We start from the raw sequence: 25,410 nt of genomic DNA, 5'->3' as shown, positions 1-25,410 counted from the left end.
CCTATCTGAATATAAAAAATTAGTTAAGAGATTGTCGAATTTCATTTTTATAATTTCGAAGTTATTGATCTAGTCGATTCGAGACATTTAACACTCTTTTACTTCTATGAATGGATAAGTGGATCGTGAAGTTTATAAGACATTATCAAGTGTTTCATAACATCGTCAAATACATAACGGTAGTGAGTCTTGACTCTGATATTATGTTAAAATTAAGATTTAACATAATTCAACTTCAAAATATTATCTGATTCTATATAATAAACTCTTAACAATTTTATCCAGCGGATTTGAAATTTAACAAGAAACAATAATCGTCTAATGATCGAAATGTGCGTTGGGTCGTGGTTTAATTTTTTTGAAATTATGTATATTTGTTGATAAAACTAGGATGGATAACTCCAGTAAGGTACTAGACAGACAGAGGACAACACAAACACGCCAACAGGACTAGAGACTGCTCTCGCTTTTGCTTCTTTCTCCTCCTCCAAACGTTAGGGCAAAGAATATACTCATTATATATATATATATATATATATATATATAACCAACACACACTCTCTCTACTCTAGTCAACACCATTTCGCCGCCTTACCGCATACTCTCAGATATCCAGTCGCTGCAATTTGTTCTATGGATTTGCTTCGATCGTATCTCTCTCGGGTTCGGATCCCTGAGCCCACTAACCGTATCTACAAGGAGGAGTGCTGCATTTCTTACGATACTCCGGTATTTATTTTCTCTTTTTTCTTTTCATGCTTTGCTTTGCTTTTGCTTTTAACTTCTCCTATTCTTCTTATGCAACTAGGGATTTTGTGCTTCTGAGTGCGGAGTTGTGTTGTTTTTGCCGATTTTTCTTTTTGATTGGCGTTCGGATACTCTGTTTGTGAATTAGGGTTCATAAGATGTTACTAGTTGATTGTTTCGGTCAGACTTCTGGATCGTATTCGACAATTGGTTTCATATAATTTTCGCTCCCCTAATCCGCTTCAGCTTATTATTATTACTATTATCATCATCATCATCATCATCATCATTATTATTTGTATGCATTGTATGATGGAGGAGTTACCAAGCAATCTGTTTCTATCAGTGTAAGCTGAAGTGGGTCACTGCTTGCCCCTCCTCCATCGAGTATTGTAATTTAGAAGGTGGATGACCTGTGCCGCTATTTTTATGTATGTGATATTGTTTTCACTTTTTCCAGAAATCAGATGGTGGATTGTTCGTGGATATGAATTCGTTTCTTGCTTTTGGCAAGGATTATGTCGGCTGGAACTACGAGAAGAGTGGAAACCCTGTTTATCTGCACATCAAGGAGACTCAGAAGCCTGTATCTGAAGACAGGCCTTTGAAGAAACCAACACTTCTAGCCATAGGTACTCAACAGATTTTACGATATTCTTTGGTTTCTGAAGTACACGTAAAGATGAGGTTCTTAGAAAGACTTAATGATCGGCTCAATTTTATTTCTAATCACTTGTGCTTCGAGGGGAGAAAGAAAAATAATTTTCATGTAGAATTTAAATTCTGAATTACTTCTCAGCGGGTGCAGTTCAAATTATGGAAGATAATACCCTTTTGGCTTTTGGCATGTTTTCTTATTGTTTTGGATGTGCTATGATATCTCTATGTATGTATTTGGCTCATCAAGTGCTTTACTCTACCAGATTCTAGAGTTTTCTTTGTTGTTGTTTGTTAATTGTATGCTTTATAGCTGTACCATTTTGAAAAACAGTTCCTTGAGTTACGTTTTTCTATTTGCAGGTATGGAAGGAGGATTTGACAACAATGACCCAGAATTCGAAACAAGCTATGAAATAGTTATTTTGCCAGATTATTTGACCCTTCCTTTCCCATCAGTAGAGTTGCCTGAAAAGGTATTTCTTCCCCTTCGTGTATTACTCACATGTTATTTTGTATTGTGAAAATCTTCAGATAATAATCTAGATAAACAATTTAATGAACGATGTGAAATACACAGGCATAGTTTTTAGGTTTTTTGTGTCTGTCTTGTAGGTTAGATTAGCAGTTGATTCTGTAATCATGAATACGGGCGCAGAAAAGAAAGATCAGGTTGCTGCCTGGACTGCTGATACAAAAATCATCAGTAAACATGCTATGGATTTGAAACAGCTTGACAATGGTGTTGTTGTTCCTCCATCTGGTTGGAAGTGTGAGAAGTGTGATAAGACTGAAAATCTTTGGTTAAATTTAACAGATGGGTCAATCCTTTGCGGTAGAAAAAATTGGGATGGAAGTGGGGGTAACGACCATGCTGTTAACCATTACAGTGTGACTAAATATCCATTGGCTGTAAAGCTTGGAACTATAACCGCTGATTTAGAGGCAGCAGGTAATGCCTACTTCTCTTTGTTATCTGTAGCCTCCTGGGGATTTATCATGCTTTTGTTACCCAATCTTCATAAAAGATGCAATTGTTTTATTTACGACAACCACGTAGCTTGTTTGAAACCGATGCCCTTTGTTTCTCATTGAATGATGTCATATTTGTATATCATCACGCCATCACCTCTGTTGGTACCTGCTTTATTTGTGGGATGATGGGTAAATTTAATCTGCAGGTAGAAGACATTGATATTCCAATATACTTATTGTACCAGTTTTGTTTTGTTTTTGTTTTTTGGCGTGGACATGTCTTTTGTTTGTGGTGGTGGCAGCGGTCGGGGATGGACTAATCGTCCAGGCCCTGAAAAAGCGTTTGGGTTCCCCATATTACATGCTATGATTGGTTTAATGATATTCCAAATGTGGGTTTTTGATATATTTATGAAGATGTTCACTCTTATACTTGCTGCTAATTTTCACTCAAAAATCTAAAAAAAATTCTTCTTATTTTTATTTATATCAGAATATTGTTGGAGCTGTGGAACTAGTTATAACTGCTCTTTGTGGTAGATGTATTTGAGAGACTGTTAAGAATCACAACTTTAATATGCTCACCACCATTTTCAAATATAATCATGAAATTCAAATTTTGGCAGCTCAGATGTTTACTCTTACGACGAGGATGCAAGTGTTATAGACCCACTTCTAGCACAACACATGCAACACTTTGGTATTGATTTTTCATCCTTGCAAAAGGTATGAGTAACTTTAATTCATTTAAAAAAAATTATTTATGTTATTTTTACAGAATCTAGAACTGTCCTGGCCCTCCCGAGTCTCCCGGGCATTGTGGATGTTAGAAAATATGATGTGCTAACTGCATATTAACTGTTTGTTTTCTTAAATAATCTCTTTTTGATCAACTTTTGTTTGGACTCTGTTGAACTTTGCTGTTTATTTATATATCTGGTTCGTTAAATATCCTCAAATAATAGTTAGTTGTTTGTTTGTTTTCCTAATTAAAATAGCCATTATTATTGGCATCATAATCCTAATTTTTGCTACTTGATAAGATAAATTTGACTTATTCCTGTGCTAGACTGAAATGACGACTGCTGAGAGAGAACTTGATCATAATACCAATTTTGACTGGAACCGCATTCAAGAGAGTGGAAAAGAAGTTGTACCTCTATCTGGGCCAGGTTACACAGGACTTGTAAATCTGGGCAACAGGTTGATTATTTTTATTGTAGAGTTGCTGAAATCTCATGCCATTTCTTCCTTCTTGATTCCTGAACTTTGTTATTTGCAGTTGTTACTTGGCTGCAACTATGCAAGTTGTATTTTCTACTTATAGCTTCTGTTCACGGTTAGTTGTTTGCAATGTCTTGAAGAAATTTAGCTATTCTTAGTGTAGGCCACCATATCTTATTCTCTATCTGTTTATTTACTTTTTTTTGGTTTTCCTTTTAGATACTATAAGCATCAAAGTTTGAAAGCAGCTTTTGATATGGCTCCTGCTGATCCAACCGTAGATTTGAATATGCAATTGTAAGTAGCTAGCCTTCATAAACAAAATAACCGAATATCCTAGTTCGGTGTACTTGGTGAAAAGTGTTCTGTCCATTTTTTATTGTTTTGCAAATTAAATTCTTGGATGATTTGAAACTGCTTCTTCCCATACACAGTAGGATGATGGATTTCCTAAATCAGTTGTACTTGAAATGCAAGAGAAACTAAATTATTTTATCAGAATTTTAGGAAGTTGCAATATTTACGCACTAGTTGCAATGTTTTAGGTGATGTATTTTTGGTACATAAATAAAGTTTCAAGTCATCTTTCAAGAGTTAATTTCAAGCTTTAATGCATCAGATGTTTTAATCTTTCAATTATGTTGAATAAATTGGGTTGAAAAGTAATCATGACTCGTTTATTAGATGTGTGATCGGGGTTTTTATGAGGATTGATTATTTAGAAAGGTTGATGTTGAGGTGGTGATACAAATCAGCATGACTATCAAAAGTTTAGTGGATTCTACAGCCCTTAAAGCTAAGTTTGTGTTGTCACTCCATAGGTTGATAATTGACATGAAAATGGTTGTTTTTAACTCTTGAGCTAAAATCTGTTGTTGCCCTCCTTTTCAACTCTTGGATGTGCATTCTATGGTGCAAGGAGGTTCTTGTCTGATTGTACCAGGCAATACTGAAGAAAGAAAATTGCTGGTTCTATCATTATTTGATTAAACCTATTCCTTTTTCTTTGCAGAACAAAGCTAGCTCATGGCTTACTTTCTGGTAAATATTCAGTTCCAGCTACCAAGGTAAGTTATGCCATATTCATTGAAACTTTATTGTTTTTACTGTGGGTAACATTTGGCAATTTTGTTATACAGAAAGACAATGCAAGCGATGTAGACAACACTTCATTAACTGCTGTAAGGATCCTTTGACTGCTTCCGTTATATGAATTCTGGCTCTCTAATACAGGTTGATTGTCTATCTTCCAGAAACAAGTTGGAGTTTCTCCTCGTATGTTCAAGTCCGTTATTGCAGCAAAACACTCCGAATTCTCAACTACAAGACAACAGGTTGTTTATTAGGTTAAATGTTATTGTTAAGTTAATCTGTTTTGTGGTGAGACCATGTACACAGCTTGACAGTTAGGTTTTGAGTGCACATGGACTGATACTTTTGTGAATTGTTGGATCATGTTGTTGGTGAGACGATTCACCTTCAACATGTTTATCAATTAAGCGGTACTGAAGTTGTTATAAATGCCTTTTTCCATCTGTTGTTTTGTGTCTTGTATTATGATGCATAGTTGACTGACAGCTGCTTGTTGGTGGTTTGAGAGAATTCTTTTACGGAAATCTTTGTGGTGCGCTTGAAAAAGTTGATTCCTGCAGTTTCTTCAGTCGATTTGTCAGTTATTGCTGCATTTATTCTATAGTATAGATGACGGACATAAATTTTGTCTAGGATGCTTTAGAGTTCTTCATGCATTTTATTGACCAAGTTGAGCGGATTAACTCTGGGAACCCAAACATTGATCCTTCAAAGAGTTTCAAGTTTGGCGTTGAAGAGCGATTGCAATGCAGCTCGGGCAAGGTTGCCTATAACAGAAGAAATGATTATATTCTTTCTCTGAACATTCCTCTCCATAAAGCTACAAACAAAAGTAAGTTTGTTTAATGATCACAAGTCTAATATAATGTAACTTTTCAAATAGTATATCCATTATTCTAACATAATGTTTCTTAAAATTCCAGATGAACTCCAAATTTTTGAAGCTGAGAAGGATACTATGGGGAAGGAGCTGTGAGTTGTAATTCTCCCAAGCACCTATACGATCAACTTCATCATATTCTTTGTTAAATATGTAGTATTCTGGCAGGGCATCTAATGAAATTGTTCACCCTCGCCCAAGGGTATCGTTGATGGATTGTCTGGATTGTTTCTCTGCCCCTGAGGAGTTAAATGACTTTTACAGCACAGCCTTAGATGCTAAGACAACTGCAATCAAGTGAGTTTCTCCTCTGCTTTTATTTTCCCTTATAAAAATAAAATTATATAACTATTTTTTTTGTTTCCTGAATTTAAATTTTGAGGCTGAATATTTGGCTTTTTATTTTTTCTGTATGTCTAAAATATTTACATTTGTCGCCACAGAACTGCAGGTCTGACTTCATTTCCTGATTATTTGGTATTGCACATGAGAAAATTTGTCCTCGACTCGGGGTGGGTCCCAAAAAAACTAGGTATGCAGTCGTTTATCTTCGTTTCACTTGCTCAAAATAGCTATTGATTGGGAATGGTGGGTGACTCTTTTTGAATTGATTTCATAGATGTCTATATAGACGTTCCAGATATAATTGACATTAGTCATATGCGCAGCAAAGGTCTTCAGCCCGGGGAAGAATTGTTACCGGATAACGGTATGTCATTTCATCATTTTCCCATTGTTGATATCATTTTTTGTTAAATGCTTTTATTTTTTCTTATAATTAATGGAACTAGTTATCGTCCTTTTATTGACTTGTTGATTGTTGACTGTCTGATCCTTTATTTGTTTCCTATTTTAAAAGGTGGTTTTTTATGTTACAGTATGTACGTATGATTCCAAATTGTTTTGTGTTATTACAATAATTTTATATCATGTAGCTATCTCAATGGATCATCAAGGTGAGAGACTCTAATGGTGACCTTTATTTGATTCTTTTGTGATTGTTGTTTATATCAGTATTTTCTTACTAAGGAAGTAAGGATCATTAATGCTATTCAGAATTGTTACAAGGTTATCATCATTACTTAACTAGTATTTGGGAAAAAATTATCCCTACGTTGGACCAATTAATCACAGACATTAGCTGTTCTTTTGTTCCACAATACGCCTTAAAACTGTTGTTATTTTCAACCTCTGTCTATATGTGCAGCTTCTTTGGATGACGGAGTGAAGGCTGATGCTGATGAAGACATTATTTCCCAACTGGTGTCAATGGGATTTAATTATCTTCATTGTCAAAAGGCTGCAATCAATACCTCCAATGCTGGAGTGGAAGCAGCAACGAATTGGCTGTTTGACCATATGAATGATCCAGGTGATTCCTCTTCAAAATTGGATCTTCAGAAACAGTTTTGTAATATACTAATATAAGAGTTTCCTCATCGTATATGCTACACAAATTAATATCAGTTTTTTCTTCAAGATATTGATGAACCTATAATAAAAGAGCAGAAGAGTTCTCTACAAATTGACCAGTCAAAACTTGATACTTTAGTATCATTTGGCATTGAGGAAGAAGTTGCTCGGAAGGCACTACAGGCAACGGTAAAATACTATCGGCTAAATTTTTTTGGGATACATTGTAGAGTTGCTTTCATGTAACGGCTAATTTTTTTGGGGATACATTGTAGAGTTGCTTTCATGTAACGCTCTCAATAATAATTTGCAGGGTGGTGATATCGAAAAGGCGACAGAATGGATATTTAATCCTCCTCCTGGTTTGTCAAATATGGAAACTCCACCAAGTAGCAGTGGGTCTGTGGTTGATGATGCTCTACCTGATGGAAAAGGAAGTTAGTTCCAAAGTCCTTTAGGAATTTATAATCCCCTTCTGTTGATATTCCTTTCTAGATTCTTATCAATACCTCTACTTGTGCTTAAAGTAACTAATTTTGTCCTGAAATGTTTGTTTCTTGTCCAGAATACCGGCTACTTGGGTTCGTAAGCCACATCGGCACATCTACTCATTGTGGGCATTATGTTGCTCATATCTACAAAGACGGGAGATGGGTGATTTTCAATGATGAGAAAGTTGGGATTTCTCAGGATCTACCTATCGACATGGGATACTTGTACTTCTTCGAGAGATATGATGGTTGAAAAACTTTTAACATACTCCTACTGATCATGTGGAGCATTTTTCTGGAAACAATCGGTATATTCCTGGTTTTCTTTTTGATTGGTTTTGAACTGTAGTTAGGCCTAGTTGTGATAAACCATCTGATCCATACAGCCAGCGGAGACTCGTTTGTTCACGATCTATCTTTCTCCCATTGTCGTCATACCGATATTCTACTTGTTCAATCATCTGAGTCTGGTAATTGTCTTTCATGCTTATGGGTTGATTTTTAGTAAGTCTACCATCTGTTACCTTTACTTTCTTTACAATTATTAAATAGTTTTTAATTTATTTATTTCTTTGTTTTGTCCTTTTAATATCATTTGACGACTAGATTATAGGAGAATGAAGATTGCTGCTACTCATTATACCATCATTATGAATTTTTAATTATTTCATCCTTCGAATCCGCATCTAGTTCAACAAATAAATATGAAGGCTAAAGGTTGAGTGGGTTAATGGAATATTTACCAAATCGTTATAAATCAACTAATTTATATATATAATAAGCATAGCTATATTTCCCCCCCGGAAGTTCGTAGCCAACGAAAATCCAAAAATACTCGTTCCTTTAGTGTCTGTATTGTATTCAGTATTTGATTGATTGTTTGTAAGAAATATAGCGTAATTCTGCTTGGACGCATTTTTCATTTTCATTATTGATCACCGTTTCAAATTCTAAAAAAAAGAAAAGAAAATTAGAGAACGCCACACTTTTATTTATTTTTATTTTCTTATACAAACCCTTTTAATTTTTGATTTTGTTTAATTTAACTGAAACGAGAAAGGAAGATGAAATTACATTTAAAAACAGAACAAATTCCATAAATCGAAATTTATCAAGGCTTAAATGAAAAGTTTTGACTTTTTTTTTTGAAATTAATTGTTTTGATTTCTGAGATGTCAGACAAGTTGGATTTTTTAACATAAAAAATTAGAAAAACAACAGGGGTAGCGATTGGAAAGTAGTACATACGAGACAGTACGACGTTACCAACATCTAACACAGAAGCATAGTACAACAGATTCATACAATTGTACCACATGATTACAGCGTTATATATTAAGAATGAAAAGCCCCAAGTTTCGTGAAGAGGTTTGAAAGCTCAAAAACGTCATTGAGTGCAGCGTTGATGATATCCCATCTGTTCTTGGCGGATGTTTTTCCATTTCTGATGTGGTTTTGTCAATGCTACACTCAATTACGTTTTTCATACTTTATTTGAAATCACAATTTATGGAAAGTTTTGTGGCTCACACTATCTTTCGCTCTTTGTGTAATTTCATTGGAACTTTATTGAAACTTATTCTTTGCTGATAGTTCAACCATGATCATATTTTTAATAAATATACATCACACAAAATTGATCCGTGAGATTGTCAAAGTTTCCGTGTGTATAAAATTATTCTCCTCAAACTGTGGGTACATAATTTAACAGAATTATCTTACCATAAATAAAATAATCAAGTGGCACACACCAACATGGAATTAATATTTTAATGAATAACAGTATATGATCATAGACAACCACTAAATTAACATTCTTGCATAATATATAATATATTAAAGCTGAGTCTAATCAAATCAAATCAAATCAATTATATAAATTTAAAAATGATATCAAGAATATAAAAAATACACATCAAAGTCGTGGCCCATCGCCCCTTCGTCCACTGGAACAAGTAATTCCACTGGGCATGCTATGCTAGGCTTCACAAACCAGGGGCTTCTCGTCGCCTGTTTTCTTTACCTACTTACATCCAATTCCTTCTCTCAAGTCCCTCTGCATAAATAACAACCCTCACCATCTTTTTTTCCATATCATCAAAACATCAATCGCAAAATCACCACAATTCGATCGTCGACTTCTCTTGGAAATTTATCGATCATAATCAAAATATTCAAAAGAACGAGTTCCGGAAGAAGAGCTTGGTTAGTAGCAGCAAGCATTGGAGCAGTAGAGGCCCTGAAAGATCAAGGATTCTGCCGATGGAATTACGACATCAGGGTCTTGCAGCAACACGCCAACAACAGTCTCAGGGCTTACCGTGCTACGGCCAAGAAACCGATTCCCGCACCAACTTCTTCTTCCATGGTTTTGAATAAGATGGTGGCAGAAGAAAGAATTAAGAAATCGGAGGAATCATTTAGGAAAGTTATGTACTTGAGCTGCTGGGGTCCGAACTGATACTAGCATTCTTGTTAGCCTTTATCATATATGCTTGGTCAACCAAAAGAATCAACTTAGTTGTAAATTTTTCTTCTGAAAACTTTTTTAACCCTCATCAGTTTTAACATTTTTGATTTGATCCTTCACTATATATATATATATATATATATATATATATATCTCAAATTCTCCCACGGATGCAGACTCTTAACGACGACATGGACAGCTGTATTTTGCGAAACGGCTTCTTCAATCAAATTGGATTTGTGTGAACGGCAGCTAGATTTATGCTAAATCCAGAGAATAGTTCGATTCTAGCCCATTTTTAAAGTTAAAATGCCATCAAACATATATGTTAAAATAAATATGACTAAATTTATACGAAATATTATAAGATTAATAGCAGATGTTAATGTTTTACAAATAACACCTTTTTTTGTGCACATTTGATCTTTCCTACAAGATAGGATAAACCAATTTTTGTGACCACTCGGTCCATATACCATGGTTGAGTGAGTAGTCATGATTCTACTCGTAACGAATGTCATGTGCTGAGTGGATAAGAGTACTGTAGCATGAACAAAACCCGGTCCAATGTATTCCACTTATTTATCTTGTTAATTATTGCTTGTGAATGGTTTAATGAGGTTCAATATATTTAAAATAGAAATTCAACTAATTCAATTTCGAGAACCGAAATCGATTAATTGCTGATCCGATCCCTATGGAAATATCAACAGAGTTAATACAGGAAAACTGTGCCGATTAAAGTTGAAAAGAACATTTCCCGGAAAAGAAGTGATATTTAAGGAAGGAAGTGTCGGAAAGAAACACGGAGCTAAATGAAATAAATAGGTCACCAGCCACCTAATCATTCTTATCAACTGTTCCCCTTTAAAATACTTTTCTTAATTAATTCTGATTCTAATAATTTATTTATTCATCACCGTATAAATAAATAAAAATTAAAACGAAAAGTGGAGTTTTTACAATTTTAATATGTATTAATAATTAATATAAAGTGACAAATCTGAAAAAAAAAAGAAGAAAAAAACCAAAATAGTAGGCCTTTCCTTGCTCTCCACATAGACAACAAGTTTAGTGGATGATTACCATTCGTGGCATTCATCTCCTTATTATTTTTATAATTATATTAAATTATTAAGCAGTAAATGAAATATGAAATGTGTATATTTTTATTAATATTATTATTTTATAATTCATTAGTTAAACGTCGTTTAATGAAATAATGTTAGTGATTTAAAATATATCAGAAAATTTTATAAATAAAAATAAAATTTGTTGTTCATTCAGACAAATAAAATAAAAGTGTTTTCCAAGGAAACCATCTTCCCCAACTTATTCATGCGACTGTCAATTATGCTAATCACTGGTGAGACTGAACAGTAAGCGTGTGTTTTGCGGACGCCAATTCCCACTCAATCCTGTTTAAATTCCCCCTTCAAATCCGAGATGCGCTTCTGAGTTCCCTCTCTAGCATGGCCGCAGCCGAGAGTCACCATCACAAGAGGTGGCGCCTCTGCCCCTTGTGGACGATTCAATCCCACCGCAGAAACGGTGGTGTTGCCTCCATCACTCGCTCCTCCTCGTTCTCATCCGTTGCCAGATCGATTCTTCCTGTGCGCAGAAGACTTCACCTCGATCCTTCGAAGAACCTCTACTTCCCTTGTGCGTGGTTTAACTAACTTTATTAGTTTTTTTTTTTTGCCTAAGACTGTTGGTGAATTTGGAATGAATTTGATTTTGCTATGATTGAATTTCAACTTTATTAGACTTGTCGCTGATTAGCTTAGCGGGTTGTTTTTTGTTTTGGTGCTTGTGATACTGAAGATGAGCCAGGGAAGCAGGCAAGGAGTGCTATATGGATTAAGAACTCCAGCAAGTCTCACGTTGCATTCAAGGTACGTAGATTCTGCTTTTGACAATCATACTTTTTTTTTTTAAATTGTTATCAAACTTGTAATTTTTTCTAACTAATGAAATTAAACAAAGTGATTTTTCGATATTCCTAATCTCTTTATGTTTTTGTTTTTTTTCCCGAAGTGGGGAAATTCTAGTTAATTAGGGGAATCTTTCTGGATTACTAAGATTCCCAGGCACAACATTCTATCTCAATGTTTGGTTTCGTTTTAGGACTTTTGGGACATAACAATGGGGAAATAAAAGGTATCAAATTATTATTTTAAAGTAATGAAAATTGAAAACAAGTATTACGTACATTTGTTTTGACTTTCACACCATCGTGGTGTATAACTTATATTGGTTCTTTACGAGTCCAGAAACACACTTTATATATTGTTTCTTCAAATAGATATTGAAGCATCTGTTTTTGAAATGGCAATATCAATACATAGAAATAGCCTAGAAGCAGAAAAACAACCCATCTTTCTGCGATTTCTTCTTTGTTTATTGCATGGATCTGGTCGATTAGGAGATCCGTCACATAAAATTGACTTGTGACGGTCTCGTACTAGTATTTGTATAAAAGAAAATACTCTTTTTTTTTTATCTATATCAAATCTGTTTTCCTTTTTTTTTTTTTCGTTTGTTCTTAAAGGTTATGTTTTTATTAGTTCGTCCAAACTATCATCCTCTATATTCAAATGATTTATCAATTATAATCTTTTACACATTTTTTCAAATTTTTAGATTTTTTTAAATTTATTATTCTTTGTATTTCTCATTAAATATTTTTTTAAGGAAACATTACCGTATTAATTACTTTTATTTTTAAATTTTAAAAAGATCACATAAAAATACAAAACAAAATACTGTTTTATTATCTCATTTTGTTTTCAAACAGACACACGGATTATTTGATACCGAAAAAACAGAAGAACTGATTCTCCACTAAGGTGAAACAGGAAAAAACACAACAAAAATGCGACCAATGGGAGAGTTTATGGGATATGTTGATGGAGATTTGAACTAAATAAAAAGGAAAAAAGAAATAAAATAGATTTATGCTTTCACTGTTTGTGAACTGGATGATTGGTAGCAAATTGGGTTGACTGCTAGACTGTGTTGTTTTCTATCTTTAGTTTCAAACTACCGCACCAAAGAGTTGCTACATGAGACCTCCTGGAGGTATCCTTGCTCCTGGGGAAAGCTTCATTGCGACTGGTAATTGTTTTCGACATACTTTTGTCCTGAAAAGTCCACATTGATTATAATTTTTCAAGTATCAAATCCTGACGGACATGGAGTGAACCAATTTGTATGCTTTATCAACAGTGTTCAAGTTTGTGGAGCATCCAGAGAACAACGAAAAGCCTATGAATCAGAAGAGCAGGGTTAAGTTCAAGATGATGAGTCTTAAGGTGATTGAAGGAACAGATTACGTGCCAGAATTGGTAAGTGAAACGCCCATTAGCAATGTTGTCCATGAATCATTTGGTGATGAGGGTCATTGCTAGCGTACAAGACTTGACGCAGTTGAACTCTGCCACTGTGGCACTAAGTTCACTTAAAGGGCCCTTACTGGTTCATGGTTTTCTGCTATAATGATTGAACATTGCCTAATAGCAATGTTGTCCATGAACTATGTATTGTGAGGCTTCTAATAAAATACTCGCTTCTGGTTTATTTCGTGGTCCCAATCTTGTGTATTCTGTTGAGTTTATGCCTGCTCATGGTTGTTTAGCTAGGTTTAACGATAACCCACGATACTAAACTTGTAGAGTGCATTTGTTGAATAGTTTGGAAAAAATCTGTCATGGAATAAAAAGTTGATCAAAGTAATATCAGTGTCTACTTACACTTGTCATTTATCATGGAGTAGTTTACGTTTTAAATTGGTCATAGCTGGAAAATTAATCACCAACTGGCCTCTCTGATGGCCCAACCCCTTGTCAAGAAATTTACTCCAACCCCTTGTCAAGAAATTTACCTGCACGAGGGATCCTTGTCAATTCAACATCTGCTCCATGTTGCCTTTCTAAAATGGATCACTGCTGGCTGCTACTACTTCTACTTAACATCCAAGACGTGTTTCCCATTACCTTCACTGGTTTCAAGTATTCGTGCACGGTTATTTGAAATAGTGTACTCTTGATACTCTTGAAGGTAGCCAGTATGCATGTTGAGAATGTTAAAACCTCTGTTTCTCATACATGTTGATTTGAATTTTTGTGCAGTTTGATGAACAAAGGGATCAAGTGATGGTGGAGCGTATTTTTCGAGTTGTCTTCTTGGACCCAGAGAGCCCTAATCCTGTAAAGCACGTTTTTCATCATTTCATGTTGTGTTTCTGGCTTCATGTTTGCTCATCTTTGCATCTTTTCGAATCATTTTGTGAATCTAGGCACTTGAAAAACTGAAGCGTCAGTTGGCTGAAGCTGATGCTGCAATAGAAACTCGGAAAAAGCCTCCAGCTACCACAGCTACTGGAATGGTGGGGGAAGGCCTTGTTATAGATGAATGGGTATCCATTTTTTTGTGTTTATTGTTTACCTGTTTGTGCTAGTGTGCCTCTGATACTATTTTTCAGCTGTTAAAATATTATGCAATGCCGCAAATTGATATTTTTTTTTATCTTTATTGTTCAGAAAGAGCGTAGGGAGAAATATCTTGCACGGCAGCAGTTTGAGGCTGTAGATGCTGCGTAGCATTGTTCGTTCTTCAGTGGTTGGCCTAATGCATCTGATCTCCCCCTTCAGTGGACTTTTGGGAATATTTCCAACTCGGTCAATGTTTAGTTTGTTGGATGTACCCGAAGTAAAATGTTCCAAATTTGTAGATTGAGTCGATATCATTTTTTTGTGTGGCAACATTAGACTGTCACAAAAAATGATCCTTGTCGTTAATACATTCTTGCCTGTAAATATTGTTTTGTTTTGCAAGAATTATTGCTGTTCCGGTCAACTCCGACAATTATGTCAAGCTAAGAGGTTCAGACCTGCACTGATTTGTACTTGTTCTTTGTTTACCCACGTGCATGAACGAAACACAAATGTCAGAGATCATATTTTTTTTCTTTCAATGATGCATATTATTGACAATGAAAAAGATAACTCACGGTAGCAGAAGCACTTCCTATTAGCAAGACCAAACCAATAAAATAAAATAATAAAAGGAGACCCACAACTACACTGTACACATAAAAAGTGGGAACTTTGGTAAAACATGACCATCCATCAAAATCCAAGAATTGAATCAGCAGCTAACATACAAAACCATGACCCGATTAACTGCTGCTTAAAGAGGCGTATTCGATGATGTTATAAGAAATCATATGTTCTCCGGCAACTGAAATTTCTGCGAGCCAAAGATCTGGTGAGACGCACTTTCCACGAAGACAGCAACCCCACATTTGGCTGAAATGAAACCTTCCCACAGGGGAAAATTGACAGTCCCGGAGATTGTTTTCTTTGCGGCGATGTCCTTAAATGAGCAGAGCTTCTCCAGCTTCCGGACAACGTAATCATTGGCCAAAACTCGACCTTTGTTGGGCCCGTTGGGACAATCTGTCACCAAGCTGCATTCGAACAAAGCAACCATAACATTGACAGCTTGGTGATCCACTTTTGTCCTCAGAGATCCTGTCAACGAAACTTGTAAGGAATCCGATGCTGGCTTCTGGAACGTCGCCTGTCAGAAAAAAAAATAAAGGAGTTTTCAATGTTAAAACATTTGTAGATACATAATAATTGATGGATGTTTACAGCTATCGGCCCTTGATTGTGACCTGGAACGTGGGAGCAGTTACTCGGGGTGCGTCTGCAATGGCGGATATGAGCGCTTCTGAATCATAACCCACGCATTGAGCCGTTCCCTGAATCACGATTTGGGGGGTGAACATTGTATCCAGATTAAGGGTCTCGACGTAGGCCTTTTGCCTGACGGTCCACTGGCTAGACCCAAATGGATCTTTCCAACCCATGTAATCCCAGTAATCTACATGGTAGGCCAACAATATCAAGGGCACATCTAGGTTGAAATCTCCCCTTCCCAGCCGTGAAAAGAGCATCTCCGCCTCCGGAGATGTGGCGCAGCCCTGTGATGTGAAGAGCTCTACCAACACAGGGCCACCTCTCCGCTGCTCCTCCGTCGTTAGATCCGCCGTCACATGGTCATCGTGACGTGAGGCGGTGACGGATTTCCCGAAACAGCTGAAGAGACGGCGCGCCATCTCCGACGTAAGTTTGGTACTATTCGTCTCTCTTGTGTTTGCTTCCTTTGGTGAAAATCGATACGGAGAGATGCGAGAGGGAAAATGTGAGAAATATGATGAAGAAAAGAGAAAAAGGGGTCGGAGAACGATGGTTTATATTATATTATTGATCAAATATTAGTAATTCAATAATTCATATATATAATAGAATTTTTATAAAAATCGTGTATTTGTATAATATTTTTTATAATTTATTATATTTATATTTAAAATTAACAGGAAATTTGGGTTCAGTCCCCAGCCGCCATTTTTTTTTGTGTTCAGTCCCTAGGTACTTTTTTAGTACCACATTTCCACATGAAGTGTACCACATTTCCACATGAAATATACCACATTTTGTGTGACATAGTACCACAATTTTGTGGGTAGAGAGTGAAGCCAAAGAAATTTTTTGATTGGGGATTTTTCAATAACTTCCCCTTAAATTAACATCAAAATATAATTATAAAAAATAATAAAAAATTATATTGTAATTTTGATATATAAATAAAAAATAAATTGAAAAATAAAAAATTGACCTTAGAAAAAATTGAATCTATAACTTAAATCTCAAAAAACAATGACTTTATCGCTCAACTACATAGAACTTACATTAAAAAATTTAATATTTTATTAATATATATAATTATTAAAACAAATAATGACATCAAAATTAGTTACTCTAATTACCCCAAACTTAATAAAATACTAGCTATTTTGCGCACGCGTTGCGTGTGTACAATCTTTTTTATCATTATCGATGGACTAAAGTGAAAATTGACAAATTATAGAGGGACTAAATTGATATTTGAATGATTGAAATAAAAAAAATAAAAATAAAAGTGTGAGTTGAAATTAAAAAAAACAAAAAACATAAGTGTGATATTAGTAGGATATAAGGGTAAAACTGGAAAAAAAAAGATGATGTCCTCCTTGTCAGTTTTTATAAGGTGCTCAGTCTTAATATAATAGTATAGAAGTATAGATTATAGATAGTATAGATATAAAAAAACTGATATAAAATATATATGTTTCATGCATATATTATCTTATTCTTCGTTGGTTCTTAATTATGTGTCAAATTCTCAAAAATTTGTGTGAGACGGTCTCACGGATTGTATTTGTGAGACGAATCTCTAATTTGGATCATCTATGAAAAAGTATTATTTTTTATGCTAAGAATATTACTTTTTATTGTGAATATCGGTAAGATTGATCCGTCTCACTTTTAAAATTCATGAGACGATCTCATACGAGACTCACTTTAAGTTTAACGAAGAGGTTAAATTTAATCATCTTTTCTTTTATTTTTTTGAGAATTTAATCATCTTTTCTTTAAGAATATCTAAGTATTATTTTATTATATATAAAAATTAAAAGAAAGTCCACATACGTAATGGACAGGTGGGATGTCAAATGCGTAACTGGGTGCCGTCTGTCTGTTCGGAGTCGGTCACACATTGTTTGTCAAAATTGGGTGAGTCGCCTTTGTCGGAGCTGTTACAATTTTTTGAAGATAAATCACTTTAGAATGTATTATATATAATCTTATTATTAATATTGACATCCAATCTTAACCTTACATGATTACAACCATTTGTAATTTAAGAGAACCATATCATTAATGGTATCCCTAGGATAATTATTTTTTTTTATAACTGTATTCTTATTTTATAAGAGATATAAAAAAAACAGAGAAGCAAAATAACATGAGTAGGTCTCATGTGAGACCGTCTCACGGATCTCAATCTGTGAGACCGGTCAACCTTACTCATATTCACCATAAAAAAGTAATATCCTTAAGCATAAAAAGTAATACTTTTTCATGGATTACCCAAATAAAGATCTGTATCACAAAATATGATCCGTGAGATCGCCTCACACAAGTTTTTGCCAAATAACATTAATTGTTGAAAACTATTTACAAAAAAATACCCAAAACTCTACAATTTAATGAAAATTAACAAAATCCAAAAGTTCTATTCATAGAAGTAAAACACCGTAACATAGAAAAATCGGAATTAAATTAAGTGTGAAATTGCACACGAATGCCACGTATTTTCCTTGAATGTTAATTTTAGAGGTATCTACACAATGCAACACCGCCAAAAACGTATCCACAAAGTATCGCCAGGCGTCGTGGATAGACCTGCGTTCAGCCATCCTTTTCTTTGTACATTACTGCCATTTGCTGGCATGCCATGCCCACAATTTCCATAAATATAATATATGACATAATCTAAACATAAAAAAAAAAAGGAATATTCCAGAGGTGTCCTAAAACTTTAAACAAATGACTCAAACGTCTTTGCATGCTATAGCATTATAAGATTCAATATTGACATGATTTCATTAAAATTACAACTAGCTTTGGTAACTTTTTTTAAATGCAAAAAAAGGGTGGATTAGTAATCAATACAGATTTAAATGAATCGTGCTCGTAGGCAAGAGAGTATAGGCCGGATTTGGATCTTCTACTCTTTTGAAAACACAACACATTTTTTATACGATCATCTCGTTTAATCTGCAACCTTTTAAATTTATCTCATATGGTGTGATGTCCACAAGATAATCACGTGATCATCTCGTATAAAAAATACATAATACCAAATGTTGTGTTTTCAACCTAGTAGGAAATCCAAATCCGTATAAGCATCTTGCAAATAATGTGGTTGCACAGAAAAATTCTACAATATGTGTTGTTCGGATGATGATGTTGGCCCAACTTTAATTCTTTGGCGTATTAGAGAATGATGCCACAGAGCATCATATGCATGTAGACACCACAAAAATCGAATCTTGATCTACTCGGCTACCCCATTGGTCCACTAATATATATATATATATATATATATATATATATAAGGATATCGATGATAGAAAGAATAAAATCAAGAAACGTTTGTTAATTGTTTTCTTGAAAATCTTCAGGATGTTGGAAGGAAAGGCAGTGATTGGTGAGACTGATATGCTTCAGACCATGCAACAAGATGCTCTAGATTTGGCTGCAAAAGCACTTGATTTCTTCGACGTCACAGAAGCCACTGAAATTGCCCGATCTATTAAGAAGGTAACCATTGTTTGTTTTTTCCCCTTTTCTAACTCATATCGTAAGCTAATATGATTCAATAATAGTTCTAAGGAAAAAATGTATTTTAAATTTTATATATGTTGTCTGTCAAATTCCAACATTAGTTGTTTGTTATTTTTGATTTTTCTGGGTTATTTTAATTACAGGGATTTGATACGATGTATGGACCAGGTTGGCAATGTATTGTAGGAAAGGACTTTGGTTCGTTTGTCACACATTGTTACGGTTGTTTCATACATTTTTGTGTTGGGAGCCTTACTATTTTACTCTTCAGAGGATCGACGGGACTAGAATTCGAGGGAGATCGTGAATTCCCGACTTTGAAGAGCATGGCCTAAAGTCGTAGTTTCAAAAACGCGTTTCTCCTCAGTCCGTATGTATTATACACCTTAACGGACATCACCCGTGATGTCTATCTAATTGTAAGCCACAAAATCGAGGTCCTTCTCAGCTGTGCAAATCTTGAAATGTATTTGGTACCTACACCATTAGTTTTGGATTATTCGATATTATACACGATATGAATTCTATCATTTTATAAATTTAGTGCAATAAATTCACTAATCATACCTCGAAAAGTAAAAAATAATATTTTTATTAAAATAGAAATTTATCTCACAAAATTGATTAGTTTATGTGATTGATTATGGCCCAAATGTATTGAGCACGTTGGATCTATACCTCCTGCCATGGTTGAATTAACCTTTGCAAAATGATATGGTAGATAATCAGTTGAAATAAAGTGTTCAAATTAAATATTTATTAAATTGCTCTGCCAAAAGTTTAAACAGACTAGGCTAGAGGCCAGAAGTGCAATTACAACCTGGGAAAATTGGTACGTACATGGTAAAAGGATTTCATCCAACAATTTGGAGTCGCGGAGTCCATGCATGGTACGTAGAAGAGCACAAGTCGAATCGAACGAGAACAACATGAAAAGTCTTTAAATACTTGGTGGAAATAAAGAAAAAAGTGGATATTTCTGCACTTTTGAAATGGCTACAATTTTTCTTCAATTTTTAATACCAATTTTCCAATAAAATGTTCTTAAAAATGCTCCATCCATTTGACTCACAAGTATGTATATAATAGAAAAGCCTTTAACAATTCGATGAATTTATTAGGATACATTTCGCATATATTCATATATAAACTCATAAAAACACAAAATTAGAAATTAAAATCATCCTGATTCGGCTTAGGGGAGGTCAACAGCGCCGTGTAAAGCCTGAGCCTGTCCTCGCCAAGCGAAGAGCTCCTAGACAATGGCCTCCTCGGCCTAATAAACGAAAGAGATGTAAGCGTCAGCCGATGCTTATATCTCCTCCAGGCCAATTGAATGGCCACAGCTGCCCATGTTCTCCATCCAGGAGAGTAGTAACGAGCACTTCTCTTAACTTTTTCATTCACAAATGTGTACCGAAAATGTTGTGTCACATACTTTACATCATCCGCTTCGAGCCCAAAAGCTTCGGTTGTTTCGAGAGTCACGAGCGTAGATGAAGATGGTGGAAGCCTTTCGATGAAGGGCCTTCGTAGACACCATGAGAGGAGCTCATCTCCACTGAAGTTTCCGGGGCCTAACATGCAGCAACTCTTTACGCCGTCGCGCAGAACTTGGCTGCTTTGGAGATGACCTCTTACTATGAATATCATCCTTTGAACTGGATCTCCTTCTCGTGTTATCTTCCCAACAAGAAAGAGAGTATAAACTTATTAATTAATGAAGAATATATATGTCTATTGATTGATATATATTGTGTGGAAATATTTATTTTGTGTTCTTGCAATCAACGGTTGGCACAATATATGCTTGTTAATTTACAATATCTTATAACTTGTTACTATTTTACACTCACAGTTTCTCCTTTTGTGAATATGAGGGACTTGACCCTATCACAGATATTCTCCAGGACCAAGTTATCCATGTGCTGGAACAAAGGGACCTGAAACAGTTCCATTAATTAATTTGAATAGATTTAAAAAGGAAACCAATTTTTCTGATAATTGTTAAAAAATTACCTGTCTAACTAAATCTAAACACAGATGATATTTGATGTCTCTCCTTAGTCCTTCAGGCAGATTTCGAGTCATCTCGCATTCATCTACTCCGCGCACTGCTGCCCAATGTTGCCTTTCGTAGTTCCTCACCCTTTGCCTAAACGACATTGGCAGTTGTCTCTTTCTCATCCACCACTCTATGTTCCTCATCTTCAGTTGCATTGCTTGTTTCTTTGACGTGGTCGCATGCAGGAACACCTGATAATATCATTTAATGTGGCCATCTGTATCAAATTTTCACTAATTATATTAGTGAAGAAATTAAAAGAGGATTATTCAACTTTGATCACCTTGATGTTACCGATCAACATTGTGACCAGAATTAGACCAGTGGTCAGCACAATGATGATAAAAACAAGTTCTAGCCAATCCGTAGTGCTCTCCAAATTCCCAAATGTACTGTTCCATTAATCACAAAGAGTGAAATTTACATAATGGTTATCACAATAACTTTTATTCAATAACTGTATATTATTTACCTGAGAGTCATGAGACCCCAGAAGATTGGAAATATTATCTTCTCCAAACGATTCTCATTCGAAATGAGCTGAACCGTCCATTTATAAGCTCCGTAGGCGAAATTGTCATAGTTTTGGAGGCAAGTGGATCTTGCCATAGTGTTTTCGCCCCATATGAATCGTGCTCTATCCGTTATCAAATTTCTTGTTCCATAATAAATGTGTTGTTGGCAAGCCATCATTCTCATGTGGCAGTCTTTTGTAACCATGCATTGCTCCTTCAAGCACTTTGCGGCCCTTTGTATGCCTAGCAAGTACCAGCATGCTCCCACGGCCTGCAAGTCATTGGCATCATTTCGTCTTAGAATTTATTTTAGACATGTTCCGCTGACGTTTAATTCGCAATAAACTTTTCAATTATTTATTGATTCCTAGATAATTGCGTAAAATAATTGGGTTATACATAAGAGCAAGCTTTTACATACATGAGATGCCACAAAATACGCAATCATGTTGAGAGCAATGCCCCACCAAACAGTTCCGAAAATATAGCCGGACAGATTCTGCATGCGTCGCAACAGGCAAACCGAATGGTAGATTTTGGGCACATACTGGAAGATAAATGTTACTAATAGTACTGTCATCACCGCCGTTGTTGATCCTTTATCCAACATCTTGGGGATCGCCACCCACATTACCATCTGAAATTTTCATTTATTTTTCTCCAAACATTACCATCACTATGTTCCATTGCTTTTACAAATCCAACAATATATATATTTCAAGTATAGGAAACTAGGTCAACCACTTTGAGATTTAAGAACATAGAAACTAGTTTTAATTTTCCGTTTTATATACAAATACACCATTCTAGGTTCCCTTACTTTACGAGATATATACAAGTTCTTTCAATAATAAATATCTAAAAATTAAACAAATTTAAATAATTCCTAGTCTCTATGTGACTTACACAACAGAAACAATTGTATACCTATGCAATAAATAAAGGAAAATACCCTTTTATGCCAAATCCAACGCCCTAATACATTTGGGGTCATGAGGTTCACATATCCAGACATGGACCCGATCGACGACTTCAAATGTATTGTGACCGTTGGGTCTGATAATATGTTATTGTCCTTATGCTAGCTAGTTTTGAATTTTCCAATTATTCAACCTAAGGATCTAAAATTCTAGTGATGAGGAAATCAGAAGAGGTGCAAAACCGATTTCTTGATCATTTTGCAGCCAAAATGGTAACTTTCACTTGATTGAAAACTCACCAAAATATATTGATGATATGTCTTAATCCTAAACACTTGGTTTCAAGGTTATTTTTCAAAGATGCACATATTTTTAAACCAAACCCTTAATTAGCTTACTTAAAAATGAATTTTGTAATATCTTCATTATGAAAACAATGTAAACAAAATATAATTATGTGCAGGCGTCTCCATATATATCTCCAAATTATTTGTTCATATCGACATATTTAATTAATGGCTTCATGAATTATTGTACACTCCAAATTTTATTTTTGTTTTCAAATGATAATTAGTAATATTATATTTAAATAAATGTGTGGACATTTGAAATTTACGAGCAGGCCCAGGTCACATGAACTCTAATGAACTGCGCAATGGGTACGATAGTATGCCAGTTATTTCTGCATGCATAGTAAATGTGATTCTCACTCCTACTGCATACAAACAATTCAGATGACATGCCGGATTCTTTACCTCACAAGAACCACTCAATACATCCAAACATTAGTCCAGGCAATTTGGCAGCACTCCCGCTGAGTATGTCACACAATTATTTCTGATAAGTGCCAGAAAAAGGAATCGTCTTACCTGGGGCAATGGAAGGATGATGAATAGATCCAGAAGGAAACCCTTTTTACCCTTCAAATATTTCGACGCGATGGATCGAGTGGTGGTGGAGTTGACATCATGCAACTGGGAATCACTCCTCCTGGGGGGGACCCCGGTGCTGCGGAGGTTCATCTTGAGCTGCAGCCACATGTTCCACAAGTGCAAGGCATCGGTCGTGGTGCGGAGAACGGTGACGGTGACAGCGAACCACCCGTCAACGAAGAGGCACATGCAGTTCTCGCTTACTGAAAGGGCGTAGAAGAAAAGCGGATCCACGAACAAGCCAGCGGCGGATACCAGGAGGAATATCCTGTTCCATTCTTGAACCCATCTTGCCCTAGGGTCCAAAACGTTGCCCCAGAACCACCCCTCATGACGTCTCCGCCCATTGCAGCCGATAAAGCTTTTACAACAGTCTGGATTGATGTCTTGCTCCTCCTCTTGGTTCACCTCCTCCTCCACCTCTTCATCATCTACTTCTTCTTCGGAATAAAAATCAGTCTCGTTGCCGACATCGGTATGACTAATCCGTTCTCGCACATGGCTCGCCATGGCTGATGGATTAATCTTTAACTAATTTTGTTTTCTTTAGAACACGATGGAGATAAACTGGGGGGACAATGCATGCTTTGAGACATGGTGCATCATATATCATTTAAGATCTGAAGAATGAACGACTTAATTTGGTGAATACTATTTGGTTAACTGACCACTATACCCTTGTGGTTGTACAGACATATCTTTAATTCTTTTATATGTAATAATAAGATTTTGGAAAATCTTGATCCATTCGATGTCATCTTAGAACTTTATTGGAAAATAATCAAAACCCAATAAATATATGTATATATAACCAAAATAAACATAAATGAAAAATACAATATTAAAAATGTAATATTCTGTTAATTTTTTAAATATAATAAAGATACACAAAAATCGTAACAAGTTAGTTAAATATCTAAATCCACCTAATACTGTTCTAATGTTTCATTAAAAATGTATCGTTCGAGCGTGAAATATGTTGGTCTCTATACCTTACATTCAACTTATTTATAATTAATTGATTTGAAAATGAAATAAAGTCGATCCAAATTTAAATTATATATTAATCGTGGATGTATATATGTTAGGAGTCGAGAGGAGCTCGAGGGAAGTGAGCAGAGGCCGTAACGCACTAGAGGTGCACCTTGGAGATTGGTAGACTTTATATATACCAGAGTAACAATTGTATAGCATTTGTGGAAGAATTTGTAAAAACCCTGGAATAAATTTTAGGAAGCAAAACACGTTTATAGCTTGGATATTGTTTGCATATAAATACAAGAAATAAAAGGAAATGGGGCCTATCCCTGAATTCAAGTTCCATTAACTCTTCTGTATTCATGTAATTAACTTCTCTCTGTGAACTTCTATTCTTAGGTGCTAACCTGCAGGTGGATCTCATCTACCGAAGCGGTGTTCTAACAATGTGCATCGTCATTTTCTGTCTGACAATTTTGGGGTGGATTGAAACATTTGATGTAATATTTATTTATCATATGAATCCATTTTACATGATTTTGGTTTAATTTGTATTTATCATGGCTTAAATTTTAGGAACTGAATTGAATTGAATATCATGTTTTTGACATGATCACCTAAGCTTAGAACTTAACAAATGTCAGGGGTAAAATGGGAAATTAAATAGTTGAAAAGGTACTTGGTGTTTAGGCTGATAAATGCGTGAAAGGACATGAATCCCCATATTCTCATATAAGTTCGAACAACACAGGTTCGATGTAGTTTCCTCGTTTTTGTTGGTTTGCATTCATTATTTGTAAGAATAATACATA

The 25,410-nt window shown here is 35.2% G+C and overlaps 5 protein-coding genes across 6 annotated transcripts; 3 read left to right on the top strand and 2 right to left on the bottom strand.

The window, feature by feature from the left end:
* Positions 1-407: 407 nt before the first annotated feature.
* Positions 408-7,936, top strand: LOC140813777 (ubiquitin carboxyl-terminal hydrolase 14-like). Of its 2 annotated transcripts, XR_012114008.1 has the most exons (21): positions 408-729; positions 1,208-1,379; positions 1,768-1,880; positions 2,020-2,356; positions 3,011-3,105; positions 3,449-3,582; positions 3,662-3,718; positions 3,823-3,900; positions 4,616-4,670; positions 4,743-4,784; positions 4,857-4,937; positions 5,329-5,527; positions 5,619-5,667; positions 5,744-5,872; positions 6,019-6,107; positions 6,195-6,284; positions 6,783-6,947; positions 7,056-7,177; positions 7,302-7,425; positions 7,554-7,787; positions 7,866-7,936. XR_012114008.1 is itself a non-coding variant. In XM_073172491.1 (20 exons), the coding sequence occupies exons 1-20, from the start codon at positions 634-636 to the stop codon at positions 7,730-7,732; spliced, it is 2,406 nt and encodes an 801-aa protein (XP_073028592.1). In that variant the 5' UTR covers positions 409-633; the 3' UTR covers positions 7,733-7,936. The 2 variants fall into 2 exon arrangements, 1 of the variants encoding a protein (XP_073028592.1); XM_073172491.1 differs by having other exon boundaries at positions 409-729; positions 7,554-7,936.
* Positions 7,937-11,257: 3,321 nt separating this feature from the next.
* LOC140813831 (vesicle-associated protein 4-1-like) lies at positions 11,258-14,870 on the top strand. Its single transcript, XM_073172583.1, has 7 exons — positions 11,258-11,611; positions 11,774-11,844; positions 12,985-13,066; positions 13,178-13,296; positions 14,080-14,157; positions 14,247-14,366; positions 14,491-14,870. Exons 1-7 carry the CDS (start codon positions 11,422-11,424, stop codon positions 14,548-14,550), a joined length of 720 nt encoding a protein of 239 aa, XP_073028684.1. The 5' UTR covers positions 11,258-11,421; the 3' UTR covers positions 14,551-14,870.
* A 73-nt stretch (positions 14,871-14,943) lies between these two features.
* Positions 14,944-16,204, bottom strand: LOC140813830 (uncharacterized). The gene is made up of 2 exons (XM_073172582.1): positions 15,630-16,204; positions 14,944-15,532 (listed from the first exon to the last, which is right to left on the bottom strand). The coding sequence occupies exons 1-2, from the start codon at positions 16,071-16,073 to the stop codon at positions 15,173-15,175; spliced, it is 804 nt and encodes a 267-aa protein (XP_073028683.1). The 5' UTR covers positions 16,074-16,204; the 3' UTR covers positions 14,944-15,172.
* A 2,751-nt stretch (positions 16,205-18,955) lies between these two features.
* Positions 18,956-19,701, top strand: LOC140814348 (uncharacterized). The gene is made up of 2 exons (XM_073173297.1): positions 18,956-19,164; positions 19,332-19,701. Exons 1-2 carry the CDS (start codon positions 19,027-19,029, stop codon positions 19,521-19,523), a joined length of 330 nt encoding a protein of 109 aa, XP_073029398.1. The 5' UTR covers positions 18,956-19,026; the 3' UTR covers positions 19,524-19,701.
* A 549-nt stretch (positions 19,702-20,250) lies between these two features.
* On the bottom strand, positions 20,251-24,250 carry LOC140813810 (cyclic nucleotide-gated ion channel 4-like). The gene is made up of 7 exons (XM_073172557.1): positions 23,558-24,250; positions 22,190-22,405; positions 21,726-22,039; positions 21,537-21,645; positions 21,208-21,444; positions 21,045-21,131; positions 20,251-20,871 (listed from the first exon to the last, which is right to left on the bottom strand). The coding sequence occupies exons 1-7, from the start codon at positions 24,128-24,130 to the stop codon at positions 20,356-20,358; spliced, it is 2,052 nt and encodes a 683-aa protein (XP_073028658.1). The 5' UTR covers positions 24,131-24,250; the 3' UTR covers positions 20,251-20,355.
* Positions 24,251-25,410: the final 1,160 nt, after the last annotated feature.

Source organism: Primulina eburnea, chromosome 15 (assembly GCF_022965805.1).
Source record: "Primulina eburnea isolate SZY01 chromosome 15, ASM2296580v1, whole genome shotgun sequence".
In the NCBI taxonomy this organism is placed as follows: domain Eukaryota; kingdom Viridiplantae; phylum Streptophyta; class Magnoliopsida; order Lamiales; family Gesneriaceae; genus Primulina; species Primulina eburnea.
Note: the sequence above shows the minus strand (reverse complement) of the source record. Positions and strands in the feature narration are given on the sequence as shown.